A 14,333-nucleotide genomic window follows, 5' to 3' on the forward strand; every position below is an offset into this window, starting at 1 on the left:
CATTTCAGTTCTCTTCGCGAACTTCTGAGCCTGCCACCTTGATAGACATAATGCTCACCTTTAAGGTCATATGCTTTGAAGAACAAAGCTAATAACAAGCAGTCGATCCGCCACCCGCCCGAATTTAATTAAAATATTATTTTTCGTCACGTCATCCGCCCGATCCGCGGTTTATCCGCGGAGTCCGCGGCTGTAACCGCCAACCGCGCATCTCTATTGTGAACTCGTGTCAGTTTTATTATAAAAGTTCATAAAACATTCATTCTTCTCACTAATAACACTACTATTTTGTCTACTTTTTGTTCATAGACAGATTTAATGACAAAAATGTGCATAATTAAAAGTGAGTTTGTTTTAATGATTTGTTTGCCATAAATAAAACTAAAAACACAGAATACATTTTTAATTATGTCTTAATTAAATTAAATAATTTATTTTTCTTGCTATTATTTTGTAAAAAGTGTAAAATGTTTGGACAGATCTTGCTGCTTAAACTATTTTTACCAGCAGGTGTCGCCAGAGTGTGTGGTGTTTCGAACGCTTCGAAAAACTGAATACATTTGCAAAGCAATTGGTTTAATTGATTTGAAGGTTCGAAAACCTTTGTTTCTCCCATCACCGGTATTTGGTATAATACAATGTGTTCGCGTGGTTTATGGTTGGAAAAACATTATTTTCCAAATACCGTACATTTTTGTAGCTCCAAATTTCCCTGTTTCATGAAAGCACCGATTTTGTACAAAAGCTTATCTCTAAGTTTTCATTGGTATGAATACCTCTGATGTCAGCAAGAAATGTGATGCTCCTTACCATGTTTGAAAGTTTCGGTTGCTAACAGGAATTAACTTACAGGCTGTGAGACAAAGCGGGAGAAATTCTGATAATGTCTGTCTTCGTTTTTAAACCATAAACCACACAAACACATTGGATTATACCAAATACACAAAATAACGTTGTTTTAGCAATGAAATAGGTGCACTTTAACTTGCTTTTGAATAATCTATTTGATAAATGTATTAAATGCGTTTCAGTGGTTTTTAATAGTACATGTTTGTTAAACTCCCTTTGTGAGTCTTTAAAGCAAATATACACACCAAAATACATTGTAAAAGGCAGTTTATTAGAGCCAGTCACATAAAAAGGGTCTGAAAAAAATGTAAACCTTTGAGAATGTTGTTGTACAAAAATGATTGATGTTACATGAAGTCATACAATTACAGACCTATTAGGCCTAATATTTACCATTTCATATATACATTTGGCATTTATAAAAACTTATTTATAAACAATCATATGTTTTTTTGGCAATTTGTTTCAATAACTGTTTATTTTAAAAGGCAGTATGACATTAATCTTTTGGGGGGTGATTTTCTACATCCCCAATAGAACTACATTCAGTGGCAGCAGATGCTTGTTGAGTTTTTCTAGCACTGTCTGCAATAACAACAGTGGATCTAACAGTACAGACATTACTGTCTGAGGGTAGAGTAGGGTCTGTATTGTCACTTTGACTGTCAGTGGTAACTGTAATGAGATCTGGGCTATTCCTTCTCATCCTCCCTTTCCCCTTGTCTTTTTCTCTGTCTCTTTTGCTTTTCCTCCTGTGTTTCTTCCTCTTTTTGTGATGTTTCCTGCTGTGCCTATCAGACTTGTCATCAAAACCAATGTCTGTACTTGGACTCCTACTTTTCTTTTTGGACTTCTTGTGATGCTTCTTCTCTTTCTTTTTCTTCCTTATACAATCTTCACCAGGCTCAGAGTATGATTTTCCAGAACTCTTTCTTTGGTGTTTCTCTAGATGCTTTGCTTTGTACATTCTCTTCCTGCCGTATCCGTCTTGTTGTGACGCGTTGATCCTACAGCTGCTTCTCGAGTGGCTTCTGCCATGACGGATGGAGGAGTTGGAGCTGAATCTAGAACTACTCCTCGAGTGGACTCTGTCCCGGCTGTCTTTGCTTCGCCTTCTACTCCGTGACCGAGAACGCGAGCGATCATGAACATTTCTGTAATAGCTGGAGTAAGATGACTGCGTCTCTGTATAATATCCCATGCAGCTCTCTCTATACCGGCTATACGAATGCGAATAAGATGAAGTGTTGTGACTGGTTTCTTTTTCTCGTCTCCTCTTATGCGTACCATCTTTAGATAATGAGTGGTTTCTGCTATGAGAGCCGGAGTGCGTCCTGTTACTACGTGAGGATCCTTCTCTTTCATGATGTCTTTTATCATGGTTATCTCCTTGTCTATGGCGATTTGAGGTGTGGACACGCGTAGTGTCTTTAGGTGACCTCCCCGAGGGTCTTTGAGTGACAGACGGTGACTCTGAAGTAAAACGAATGTGTTGGGGTGGTCGAGGACTTTGTGGCTCTCCATTCTTGTCAGACTCCTCTGAATCAGAGGTAAGCTGGATCAGTTCTGGTGTCCTTTCTGTCGTAGGCTTGACATACCCAACAATAACACAGTCTTCATCACTGCCTGAGGTATGATCCTGATGTGTCACAGCAGCAACAGACACTGTCGTTTCCTCTACACTACTTTCAGAGTCTGAGTCTCTCACATGGAAAGGAAAAACCTGAGATGGTTCTAAAGAGTATGATGGCCCAGGAGTCTCATCATCCCATGCGGTTTGGCTTAAGCTGACCCTAGGAGTGGTAAAATCCTGGGGTCCGGGCATTAAAGAATCACTCTCATCCTCAGAGATGGCAATCACAGAGGTTTCTGAACTGCTGTCCTCTGTGGAGGGGCCAGGCAGGTCATAGACAGCATGCTGGTCGTATGCCTCAACGTTGAACGGAGACTGAGCAAAGCTAAGAAACTCGTGCAAGAAATGTTCTGTGTGTGACAGCAAGAAGGGCCTAAGCTCATGCAAAACAGCCTGATCATCCAAGTTGTGTCGAGTGATAAGAGTCATGATGATGTGCTGCAGTATGTTGACAAAAGAACCATGCGTGCCGTACAGAACAGTGAGCTCCCGTCTCAACCAAGGCACAAGCCTGTGAAGACAAGCCGGGTTCTTTCTGAAAAACTCGGCAGAGGTCTCTCTGGTGCGGCCACCATCTTGCACGCTTTGAACTCGCAGGCCTCTTCTGTATAAGGCCCGTCTGAATTTAACTACTTCCTGTTCACGAAGACTCCGCACAGACCTGCCTTCACTCTCTGCCCTGTGCCTTGCCGCCAACCTCCTCATCATGCGATGGAAATCTCTGTTGTGGCGCGGAGGAAGGGGTTCGCTCAGACTCTCAAATATGATCCCATGGTCAGGGGGAGGTGATGTTCGCCGTGGTGCTGGTCTGTGGTCACCTGTTAGTGTAGTGCGATATCTAAATCTTTGGCCTGCCACATTGCCGAATGAGCCATTTTCTGTTGGTCGCAAATCAAACCTTTTGTAGTCATTCTCAGCCTTAATGCTGTGATAGATGGAGTTAAATGGCTGTTTGCATAAAGGGCATTCTGCTTTGTTCTTTGACCACTCACGGATGCACAAGAAGCAAAACTTATGAAGGCATACATTAAGGTAAGATGTGTTTTTGAAGTGATCCAGGCATATAGGACATTTTGATTCAGGAGAAGCTTCTTTGATTATTGCGTTGGTTAACGCAGCATTGGATGAATTATTCGGGGGAGGCTCTTTAATCTCTGGTGACGCCATAATCTGAAAAAAGGGAAAGTAGTTAAAACAAATTACAACTGTTTTCATGTAAGGAACTGTCACATATACCTTGTGTATGTTAAACGAAACTCAACTAAAGTGTCCTTTATATAAATGAAGTCGAAATAATATTACAATGACTTACAAAACTTACATGTTATTCATGCTCACAAAAATAAAAGTAATGATCTGCTAACTTGTTACACCCAACATACAGTGGGGCAAAAAAGTATTTAGTCAACCACCAATTGTGCAAGTTCTCCCACTTAAAAAGATGAGAGAGGCCTGTAATTTTCATCATAGGTACACTTCAACTATGAGAGACAAAATGAGGAAAAAAATCCAGAAAATCACATTGTCTGATTTTTTAAGAATTTATTTGCAATTTATGGTGGAAAATAAGTATATGGTCAATAACAAAAAAGCAAGATTTCTTTCTCTCACAGACCTGTAACTTCTTCTTTAAGAGGATCCTCTGTCCTCCACTTCTTACCTGTATTAATGGCACCTGTTTGAACTTGTTAGCAGTATAAAAGACACCTGTCCACAACCTAAAACAGTCAGAATGCAAACTCAACTATGGCCAAGACCAAAGAGCTGTCAAAGGACACCAGAAACAAAATTGTAGACCTGCACCAGGCTGGGAAGACTGAATCTGCAATAGGTAAGCAGCTTGGTGTGAAGAAATCAACTGTGAGAGCAATTATTAGAAAATGAAAGACATACAAGAACACTGATAATGTCCCTCGATCTGGGGCTCCACGCAAGATCTCATCCCGTAGGGTAAAAATTATCACCAGAATGGTGAGCAAAAATCCCAGAACCACATGGGGGAGCCTAGTGAATGACCTGCAGAGAGCTGGGACCAAAGTAACAAAGGCTACCATCAGTAACACACTATGCAGCCAGGGACTCAATTCCTGCAGTGCCAGATGTGTCCACCTGCTTAAGCCAGTACATGTCCGGACCCATCTGAAGTTTGCTAGAGAGCATTTGGATGATCCAGAAGAAGATTAGGAGAATGTCATATGGTCAGATGAAACCAAAACATAACTTTTAGGTAGAAACTCAACTTCTTGTGTTTGGAGGAGAAAGATGCTGAGTTGCATCCAAAGAACACCATACCTACTGTGAAGCATGGGGGTGGAAACCTCATGCTTTGGGTCTGTTTTTTTGCAAAGGGACCAGGACAACTGATCCGAGTTAAGGAAAGAATGAATGGGGCCATGTATCGTGAGATTTTGACTCAAAACCTCCTTTCGTCAGCAATGGCATTGAAGATGAAACGTGGCTGGATCTTTCAGTATGGCAGTAATCCCAAACATACGCCCGGGCAAAGAAGGAGTGGTTTCGTAAGAATAATTTCAAGGTCCTGGAGTGGCCTAGCCAGTCTCCAGATCTCAACCCCATAGAAAATCTTTGGAGGGAGTTGAAATTCCGTGTTGCCCAGCGACAGCCCCAAAACATCACTGCTCTAGAGGAGATCTGCATGGAGGAATGGGCCAAACTACCAGCAACAATATGTAAAAACCTTGTGGAGACTTACAGAAAACGTTTGATCTCTGTCACTGCCAACAAAGGGTATATAACAAAGTATTGACTTAAACTTTTGTTATTGACCAAATACTTATTTTTCACCATAATTTACAAATAAATTCTTAAAAAATCAGACAATGTGATTTTCTGGATTTTTTTTCTCATTTTGTCTCTCATAGTTGACGTGTACCTTTGACAAAAATTACAGGCCTCTCTCATCTTTTTAAGTGTGAGAACTTGAACAATTGGTAGCTGACTAAATACTTTTTTGCCCCACTGTATTTCTATATTTGAAGAGTTTCGTTGCAAAACAAACAAAAACCTGGATTATGTGAGCATATATATATATAGCAGTTTTTTATATTCATAACAAAAAGTGCAGGATCTAGTTTAAAACTTACCCAGTCGTTTTGTTGAAATTGTCGGTAATCATTTAAATGTCTATCGGATGCATTTGTCTTAAATCTCCGTAAAAAAACAACAACAAATAACTGCACTTGCTAACAAATGTATTTATGTAACTTAATCTACAGTCCATAGGCTAACTACGACCTGAAGATATGTTAAACTTACTATAAAACTGTGCCGCCATAACGATAATTAACGTTATGTAGCATTCAGAAACAATAAATATATTTCAAAAAGCAAATAACATAAAAAGCCACAGGCCCAACATAAAACCTATATAATAAACATAAACAACGAGTCTCTGTTGGGCGCAAGCACAAACAAAGCTCCGAACGAAGATGTTCTTAAACTTTCCGAACTTCCTGTTTCTCAATTTCAAAATAAAAGCCGCCAACCGTATTGACAAAAAACGAGAAACAAACTTAAATAATTTCAAATGACAAGGTGATTAATTATATTTGAAAGAAGAGCAACAACTTATGCTTGTAGATTTTAAAATACCACTGGTTCATTTTCGATTAACCAAAAATACTCATTTTTAATTAAAAGTCAGTATTTTGATCAAATTTTTTGCTAAACACGTTTTAGCAATTCCAAACCACACCAATCTTGATAACTACCATTAATTATAAAATATGTAATAATTTATAAACGATATATTACTGTTAATGATATCTGGAAGTGTGAATAATTTTTAAGCAGGTTTTCTTTTACATGTCAAATGGGCCAAAAGGGGTTTAAATCCCAGTGAAAATGTATTATTAAATTTCTTTAATAAAAATACAATGCTATAAAAATGGCAAAATTGAGGTGTGACAATTAGACAAGAAATTCGGACAGGATTAGTTTTCCAAACAACGTTTGAGTTTCAACGTGTCCCCCAGGACGTCTGTGATTTTATGTTCCGATTCGGACGGGATTAAAATGATGCAGGCTATTCGAGTGTCTGTTTCATGCATTTGGGCGTCGCAGAAGAGCACGTGCTCTGGGCTGCGTTCAGCCCCTACAAAACGTTGCACAACGTTGCACAATGTTTATTAAACAGAAACGGCGATGTGTTGAACGCCCTGTTGTGATGACGCAAGAGTTGCAACTACGGTAGCTTAGAGGCCATTCTTTGTGTTCTTTTTTAAATGTTTCTGAAGCCTGATGAAATCGTTATAAATGTGTGTTTAATACTGTAAAAGACCCTCAATGTTACAGTCACTGACCTCGCCGTCCAGAATGAAAGACAACATTCCAACTTGAACCGCGTGGTTTTATACATCTTGCCGCTGATTGGGCCGACATTTCTGACACACCCACCAAACAAGAGAAAACGCTTCTAAAACCTGTTGCATTCCGTTGCACACCGTTTCCAGGAAACATGTCGTTCAACCCGAAAACCGTAGCAAAACGTTGTGCACCGGTGTGAGATTGAACGTGCCCCTGTTGTACGCCGTTGCACACCATTTCCAGGAAACATGTCGTTCAACCCGGAAACCGTAGCAAAACGTTGCGCACCGGTTTGAGATTGAACGTGCCCCTGGTTTTAGAAGCGTTTTCTCTTGTTTGGTGGGTGTGTCAGAAATGTCGGCCCAATCAGCGGCAAGATATATATAACCACTCGGTAGTAAAGAGACAGCTCGCTCTCAATGAGTTGAAGTTGCAATCTTGTCTTTCATTCTGGACGGCAAGGTCAGTGACTGTAACATCGAGGGTATTTTACAGTATTAAACACACATTTATAACGATTTCATCAGGCTTCAGAAACATTTAAAAAAGAACACAAAGAATGGCCTCTCAGCTACCGTAGTTGCAACTCTTGCATCATCACAAGTTCAATGCATCACCGTTTCTGTTTAATAAACATTGTGTCGGGGCTGAATGCAGCCCTGATTCAAGGTCATAGATACACTAGATGTCACCTTGGCTATGGCATTTCATTGGACTGAATGCGTCAAAAAGAGCCGCCCTCTTGAAACAGGGGAACCCCGCATCACATCATTGTAGGCAAAGGTGTAACAGAAATAAAATCACGTTAAATTTTAATGAATGCGATTTTCTTGGTTTTGTTTTGGTTCGTTTCAACAGTCAGACATGTATTTAGCATTGAGTCCAGAAAAAATTAAAGTTTTAAAATTTTGAAAATCTACTTTTTCTAACCATATGCATAGTAGTAGCCCTAACATCCATAAGCACCACAAAAGTCCGGCATCGTCCATGAATTTGAAGTACAGGCGGAGATAGCAGCTTTACCTAGATACTTCCTATAACAAGACCCCTTTTCTAAGATGGCGGCGGTTTTGACGCATGCTCAGAGCCCCAATGTGACATCTAGTGTATATATCTATGATTCAAGTGGGGTTATTAAATCTGTATGGATCAGCTAACTCCCAACTGAAGCGTGACTTACTATTTATTCTGTGAACTTGAGAACGGACAATTAACTGTTCGGGAATAACAGAGCCTCTCGGACTAAACCCAATCCCCACTGGAAGAGTTCATCTGTCTGGTTATGACCGCCCTGCTGAAACAATAGAGACCATTATGGAATCTGCAATGGTTTTAATGGGAATTCTATTGGTTTTATTGGACATTGTAATGGTCCCTGTTGGTCTCTATTGGTTTCTTTTGGTAATTTGCTTGCTTCTATTGGTGCATCATCTATTGGATACCATTAAGGACCAATAAAACACCTTTGAAAACTTATAGTGGTATCTACTGGACACCAGTAGGAACCATTATGACTCCAATAGATTTATTGGTTTCTTTGAAAAGCTGTAATGGTTTTAATGGGAATTCTATTGGTTTTATTGGACATTGTAATGGTCCCTGTTGGACTCTATTGGTAATTTGCTTACTTCTATTGGTGACATGCATCGTCTATTGGATACCATTAAGGACCAATAGAACACCTTTGAAAACTTATAGTGGTATCTACTGGACACCAGTAGGAACCATTATGACTCCAATAGATTTAGTGGTTTCTTTGAAAAGCTGTAATGGTCCTAATGGGTACTGCTGAAAAAACAATAGAAACCATTACAGAATTGGTAATGATTTTGATAGTTATAATGAATTTTAATGGACGCTGTTATGGTCCCTGTTGGTCTCTATTGGTCTTATTGGTAATTTGCTTTCTTCTATTGGTGGCATGTATTTTCTATTGAATACCATTAAGGACCAATAGGACACCTTTGGAAACTTATGGTGGTATATACTGGACACCAGTAAGAGAACCATCCCAGCAGGTATATGTCAGACCTTCAATGTTAAAATTTGGTTGAAATAATGTCAGTTCTTTGTTCAACTTTGAAACAATGGTAAATGGTGAACGGTTGCAAAGGGTCAATAAAATAAACGTTCTATGACACTGTAATTTGTTAATTATTTATTGAAAAGCTGTAAAAACGCATTTTATGAAACTGACAAAAATACTTATATTTAAAAATTTAACAATAGTAATTGATAGAGTTCAAAATATCCAAATAAATAATCTATACAACTTTATTTGCCCCTTTCAAAACAAGTGGTGATCTCAGTACCCAATTTGGGGAAATATTTTTCTGGGTTGCCCATGTTATATAATGTTTAAGAAGCAAAAAATGGTTTATGTTTATCATTTAATTAATTCTAACACTGGTGAGGCATGTGATTTCCATGACGTCAGCGTACCGCGAGAGCGAGAAGCCTTATTCAAACGTAGAAGTCTCGCTCTCGTGGTACATTGACGTCATACACCTGTCGGTTCTTGCAGCGCCGCATGACGTTGAACACACCTATTATTTGCATATGTATGTTAATGTAGTAAAGTCTGTTATGCATCTCACCCCGTGATATTTATGTTATGTAATGTTGTATGTTTTCTTTTATGTAAAAAAAAACACCTATTATTTGCGGGCGCGCGCCTCGTGAGTTCAAACAGCATACATTGTGGATTTAAAGGAATAGTCTACTCATTTTCAATATTAAACTATGTTATTATCTTAACTAAGAATTGTTGATACATCCCTCTGTCATCTGTGTGCGTGCACTTCGATAGCATTTAGCTTAGCCCCATTCATTCAATGGTACCAAACAGAGATAATAGCACTTTTGGGAGTACTTCGACTCGCCTGAAAAGTCCGCTCCCCTTCTCCCTCTCATAATGGGAGAGGGAGGGTGTTACTGCGCCGAGTCGAAGTACTCCCATAAGGGCTATTACGCCATACAATATAGTTCCTCTTTTAAATCCGCTTAGAAAAGCGCTACGTTTTATTTTGTACCACCAAACTTGCTCGTATAACTTCGTCTTAAATAGGAAAAACGTTGATGTGTTTGGTCACTTCTAACTTTATCTCTGTTTGATAGGCTACCATTGAATGAATGGGGCTAAGCTAAATGCTATCGAAGTGTCGCAGCGCGCTTCAGCGCTTACGTGCACTCACACAGATGACAGAGGGATGTATCAACAATTCTTAGTTAAAACGTAACTAAACCCCTGGTCAGAGCCTGACTCCACCCACTGGCAATATTTGAAAAATGCAAGAAAAGTGGGCAGATCCCAACGGAGATAGAGGGGACGATAAGCTCATACCAAGCATGTGGTGAGATCGTAACAAGGGCGTGGTGAGCTTGAACCTGCTTACGTCACAAGTTACTTTTTGGACCCAACATCCAATAGGAAAATTCAACTGCAGTAGCCACCGTTCAACCTGAAGAGGGCAGCACTCAGACGTTTTTACACCATATATTGAAGTATTGAAACACTTTATATCCAAATGTCAAAAAACTTACTAAAATCAATGAACAGCACTAATAAAGCATCATTCTTACAGATCATTAACTAAAAAAGTTGGTTAAGGGTTTAGTTACCCTTTAAGGTAATAACATAGTTTAATATTGAAAATGAGTAGACTATTCCTTTAACTGATGTTCTCCTCAGACGTTTTCGCTTCTGTGGTAAATTCTGAGGTAAGTTTTCCTTAATTCCTGGTTACTTCATTAAAATAAGTTAACAGTAATGTTAATTTTGTTGTTGGTAATTCGATATGATTCATATATTATGAACTTTCATGTTAACTGTTGATGTTACGTTGACAGACTAAGCGTGACGCAGCTGTGAGAGCTAATAACGTAAGTGGTGCAGATGTTTTATTTCTTTACCTTCTATAAAAATGTGTTATGTTTGCTCTTAAATGTGTTTGCCATTGTTTAGTTAACTAATAACGCAATATAGTTTTAATAAAAACGTTTTAGATTTAATTGTGCTACTAATGGTCAGAACACAGCTCATTCACACAAATCAAATCTTATGATGACACACTGGCTTTCTGTTAGCAATGAAGTCCTGCAGATGTACTCTAAAACAAAAACAATTATAAGAATCCTTTTGAAACAAGTAAAACATCTACAGTTAAAGCAATAAAAATACTTGTGATGTGGTAAGAAAAACTAGTGCAGTATACATTGTTGTATCTTAGCACTTATGCTATTATTGCCACAAAGCTTGTCGTGGAATTTTAGCCGCATCAAATAATACAATCAAAGAGTGAAAGTCAAGGATCACACGGACACACTGTTAACAGAATTTACTCCCTGGTGTCAGAAGTTAAAATGAGAGAGCCCCGTTTACAAGGTTGAGCCAGGTTAACCATACGAGCAACTGGGCAATTGCCCAGGGGCCCCAGACCTCTAGAGGGTCCAGGGCAGCAAGGGCACGAGCAAAATACTGTATCTGTAATCTCCCGCTGGCCGCTTCATATTAAAACTGTCAACACGGGCGTTTGCGCTGCACAGAGAAACGCTGCGCTGCCTATGACTTTGAACGTAGGTACGAGCGGTTGATTGTCAGTCTCATGTGGACTGACCAATGAAGAGAGGGCCTCAAGTTAAGACCCTCTCCTCATTGGTCAGTCCGCATAAGGTGGGTCAAAGGTTGGCAGAGCATTAGGGCCGATTCACACCGGCTGCGTGGCGTATCTATTGCATGTCAGTTGCGTGACGGCTGCATCGCGTTTTCTGTGTCTGTACATATCAGAAGCATGCCTGACGCAGCGCTGACGCCCTGCTGTTGCTGTAGGTGACATATATTTTGCCTGGAAATGCTTCCAAGACGCTTGCGTGTGGCGTGAAAAATAGGCGTCGGTCCTATTCCTAGCATGCACGCATTTTTGGTGCGGCTCGAGGCGCGCCTGAGACGTGCGTGTGATGCAGGCGGTGTGAACTGTCAAACCTGCTAACATGGGAGCCTAAATAAAAACGGACACGCCACGCAGCTGAGACGCACACGCCACGCAGCTGGTGTGACCCCTGATTTACACCGCACGAGTTTGCGGTGCGTTACGGCTCCGAGGTGGCTTTGTTTCGTCTTCTACACGGTGCCAACTCACACAAGAAGGGGATCAGAAGAGCAGCAGTAGAACATCACGTGATTTGCCTGTCAGATGTTTTTCTTGATTTTCTGAGTTATAACATGGATAAGTTGGCTAAATGTTAATGTTTTGTTAGGATTCATTCTGTATATTGTTTAGTTTTTTGCATTGTCCTATTTTGTTGTTCTGTAGTAAAAATGTGAATAAACAAAAAATTCAGTTAGGATGGACAAATATTAAAGTATTTAGCTATGCATATTCGTCTAAAACACATCCTCAATTATGTTTATTTTACATACAGTGCCTGTGAGCAAGATGATGTGAAATACGGGAGTCTGCACGAGGTGTTTATTTTGAAATTGACAGGATTTTTGACTTTTATTTTATATTTACGGTGCGGCTTCAACGGGCGCACGTCAAAAATAGACTAGGCACCTATCTTTAGCGAAGTGGCGCGTAGAGCAGCTTCTGGGACGCTCTTGAAACGTGCCGCGGCGCATCTGATGTAAACACAAGCATTGACTAGAATGACCGCGATCCGTTCCGGTTGCCTCTTCGGAGCCGTAACGCTCCGCAGACTCGTGCGGTGTAAATCACAATATAACACCCGGCTCACGTCACAACGGAAGCCCAGTGGCTCAAACATGTGGAGAACTACTTGTATGTGGTTCGGCCCGAGGTCTGGCAGTGTTCACACCACAGGTGGGTCGCACCAGAGTTCGGCGACAGCCGCTCCGAGACCACCTGTTTAGAGCGGTCTCGGAGCGGCCGTTTAGTGCGCACCCGAGTGCGGCTGTTGTGTTCACACTGACCCAAACGAACCGTACTCGGAGCGACACGTCATTTGGGCCGACCTAAACAGTGTATATGTGAAAACACCCTTAAGTAGGGCAAAACAGGAAACAAGCAGGGAAGCAAGGGGCGGCGCCATGTCAGTACTCCGGTGAGGGCTCCCTCTGGTGGCGTGGCGGTATGGACGTTACAAAAAGCCAAAAAGAAAGTATTAAGATTTTTGTCAGAGACAAAACGCAAACACATTTGCATTATTATTATTTACTTTTGAACAAAGTCTTATTTCATGCAAAGTGACAATACATTTGCACGTTTATTTTCTCTGTTGAAAGTGTCTAATGCTGTTATGTTTTAAAATATGATTGGGATTAAATACATTTCAAAAGTTAAACTTAAAGCCTAGTTGATTGGGGTAATTTTGTTGGGGTAATTGCAGACAAGTTGTGCTCAGAACCCTTCCCTACCTCCAAAGTGGGGAATGGCAAAAAAAGGTTTGATAAACACTGTTGTAATGTGTTATGTATGGTCAATTTGACTGTTTAGGCCATTCAACTGTATATGCGTTTTGTAATTTTAATAAGAATGTTAAAATAAATTTTACATACATTTAAGAAAAGTCAGGGAACTTTAGTTGTATGGGTTTTATTTAAACAAAGTGATTACATTGCAAATTTTAAAAACTTTATAGTGTAAAAGAGGGAACCGTCCCGTTACTTTTCTCATCGCTGGTCTGACTCTGGATGCAATCAGTTTTTGGTTACAAGCGATTCTGTGTTGTGAGTTAAGGGTCCTTCAACAATGATTGATAAAGGCCAATAAGACAAAAATACCCCCTTGGATAATGAGTCGCAGCATTTACCGCTTAGTAATCTGTGCAAACACTGCGATTTCCCTTGTGCTATACTAAAAACAATGGAAGGTACTAAATGCAAACTACTACATTATAGAAACATTATAAGAACGTGCATTTTGGGTCAAAAACAATTAAAATATAATGATATAAATTCAATATTTGGTTGCACAAACCCCCAAGTATTGCAACATCTGATTTGTCGTGTTTGTGACTTGTAAAGCCTAGCTGTATTTATCTCTTAATCCTGGAAATCGTTTATTTCTCGGTGCAGTGTCATGTTGTATGATAATCATATTAAATTTACCTTTACATGACTGTTCGATGCCATTTTCCTTCACGTATAACAACAGTCACATCAGCAGCACCACTGCTTCCTAGTTTCTTCTTTTCCTCCTATTTTATTCCGCTTTGTAAACTTGGATGTGCATTACCGCCACCTACTGTGCCACCCAAATATTTTAATAAAGCCCTTAAAGAGCACCTATTTTATTCCTAAAAAACAACGTTATTTGTATTTGGTATAATACAATGTGTTCACATGGTTTATGGTTAAATAAAACACATTATTATCCAACTAATGTCCTTGAAGATAGAACTTCCACTGTCATCACATCATAGTCCTCACAGGTGTCTGCCAGGTCAGTGAGGGTAGGTGTGCACATAAAAGAGCGTCGGCTAGATATAACTCTTTTTTGTAGACGACTTAGAGGTTATACCGCTGCAGCTTAAACATTATTCTCTGAAGGCGGGCAGAGGCTGA

At 39.9% G+C, this 14,333-nt stretch overlaps 1 protein-coding gene across 4 annotated transcripts in view; it reads right to left on the reverse strand.

The window, feature by feature from the left end:
• Positions 1–1,099: 1,099 nt before the first annotated feature.
• LOC129444584 (E3 ubiquitin-protein ligase Topors) overlaps positions 1,100–14,333 on the reverse strand; it is a 33,645-nt gene continuing 20,411 nt past the window's right edge. For 3 of the 4 annotated variants that reach the window (XM_073863952.1, XM_073863950.1, XM_073863953.1), the window contains exon 3: positions 1,100–3,652. In XM_073863952.1, coding sequence (XP_073720053.1) covers positions 1,349–3,649 — 2,301 coding nt within the window. In that variant the 5' untranslated portion in view covers positions 3,650–3,652 and the 3' untranslated portion in view covers positions 1,100–1,348. Of the gene's footprint in view, positions 3,653–5,586; positions 5,962–14,333 lie in introns of those variants that run through there. The other variant, XM_055205326.2, reaches the window with a different exon arrangement.

Source organism: Misgurnus anguillicaudatus, chromosome 3 (assembly GCF_027580225.2).
Source record: "Misgurnus anguillicaudatus chromosome 3, ASM2758022v2, whole genome shotgun sequence".
Lineage (NCBI taxonomy): Eukaryota > Metazoa > Chordata > Actinopteri > Cypriniformes > Cobitidae > Misgurnus > Misgurnus anguillicaudatus.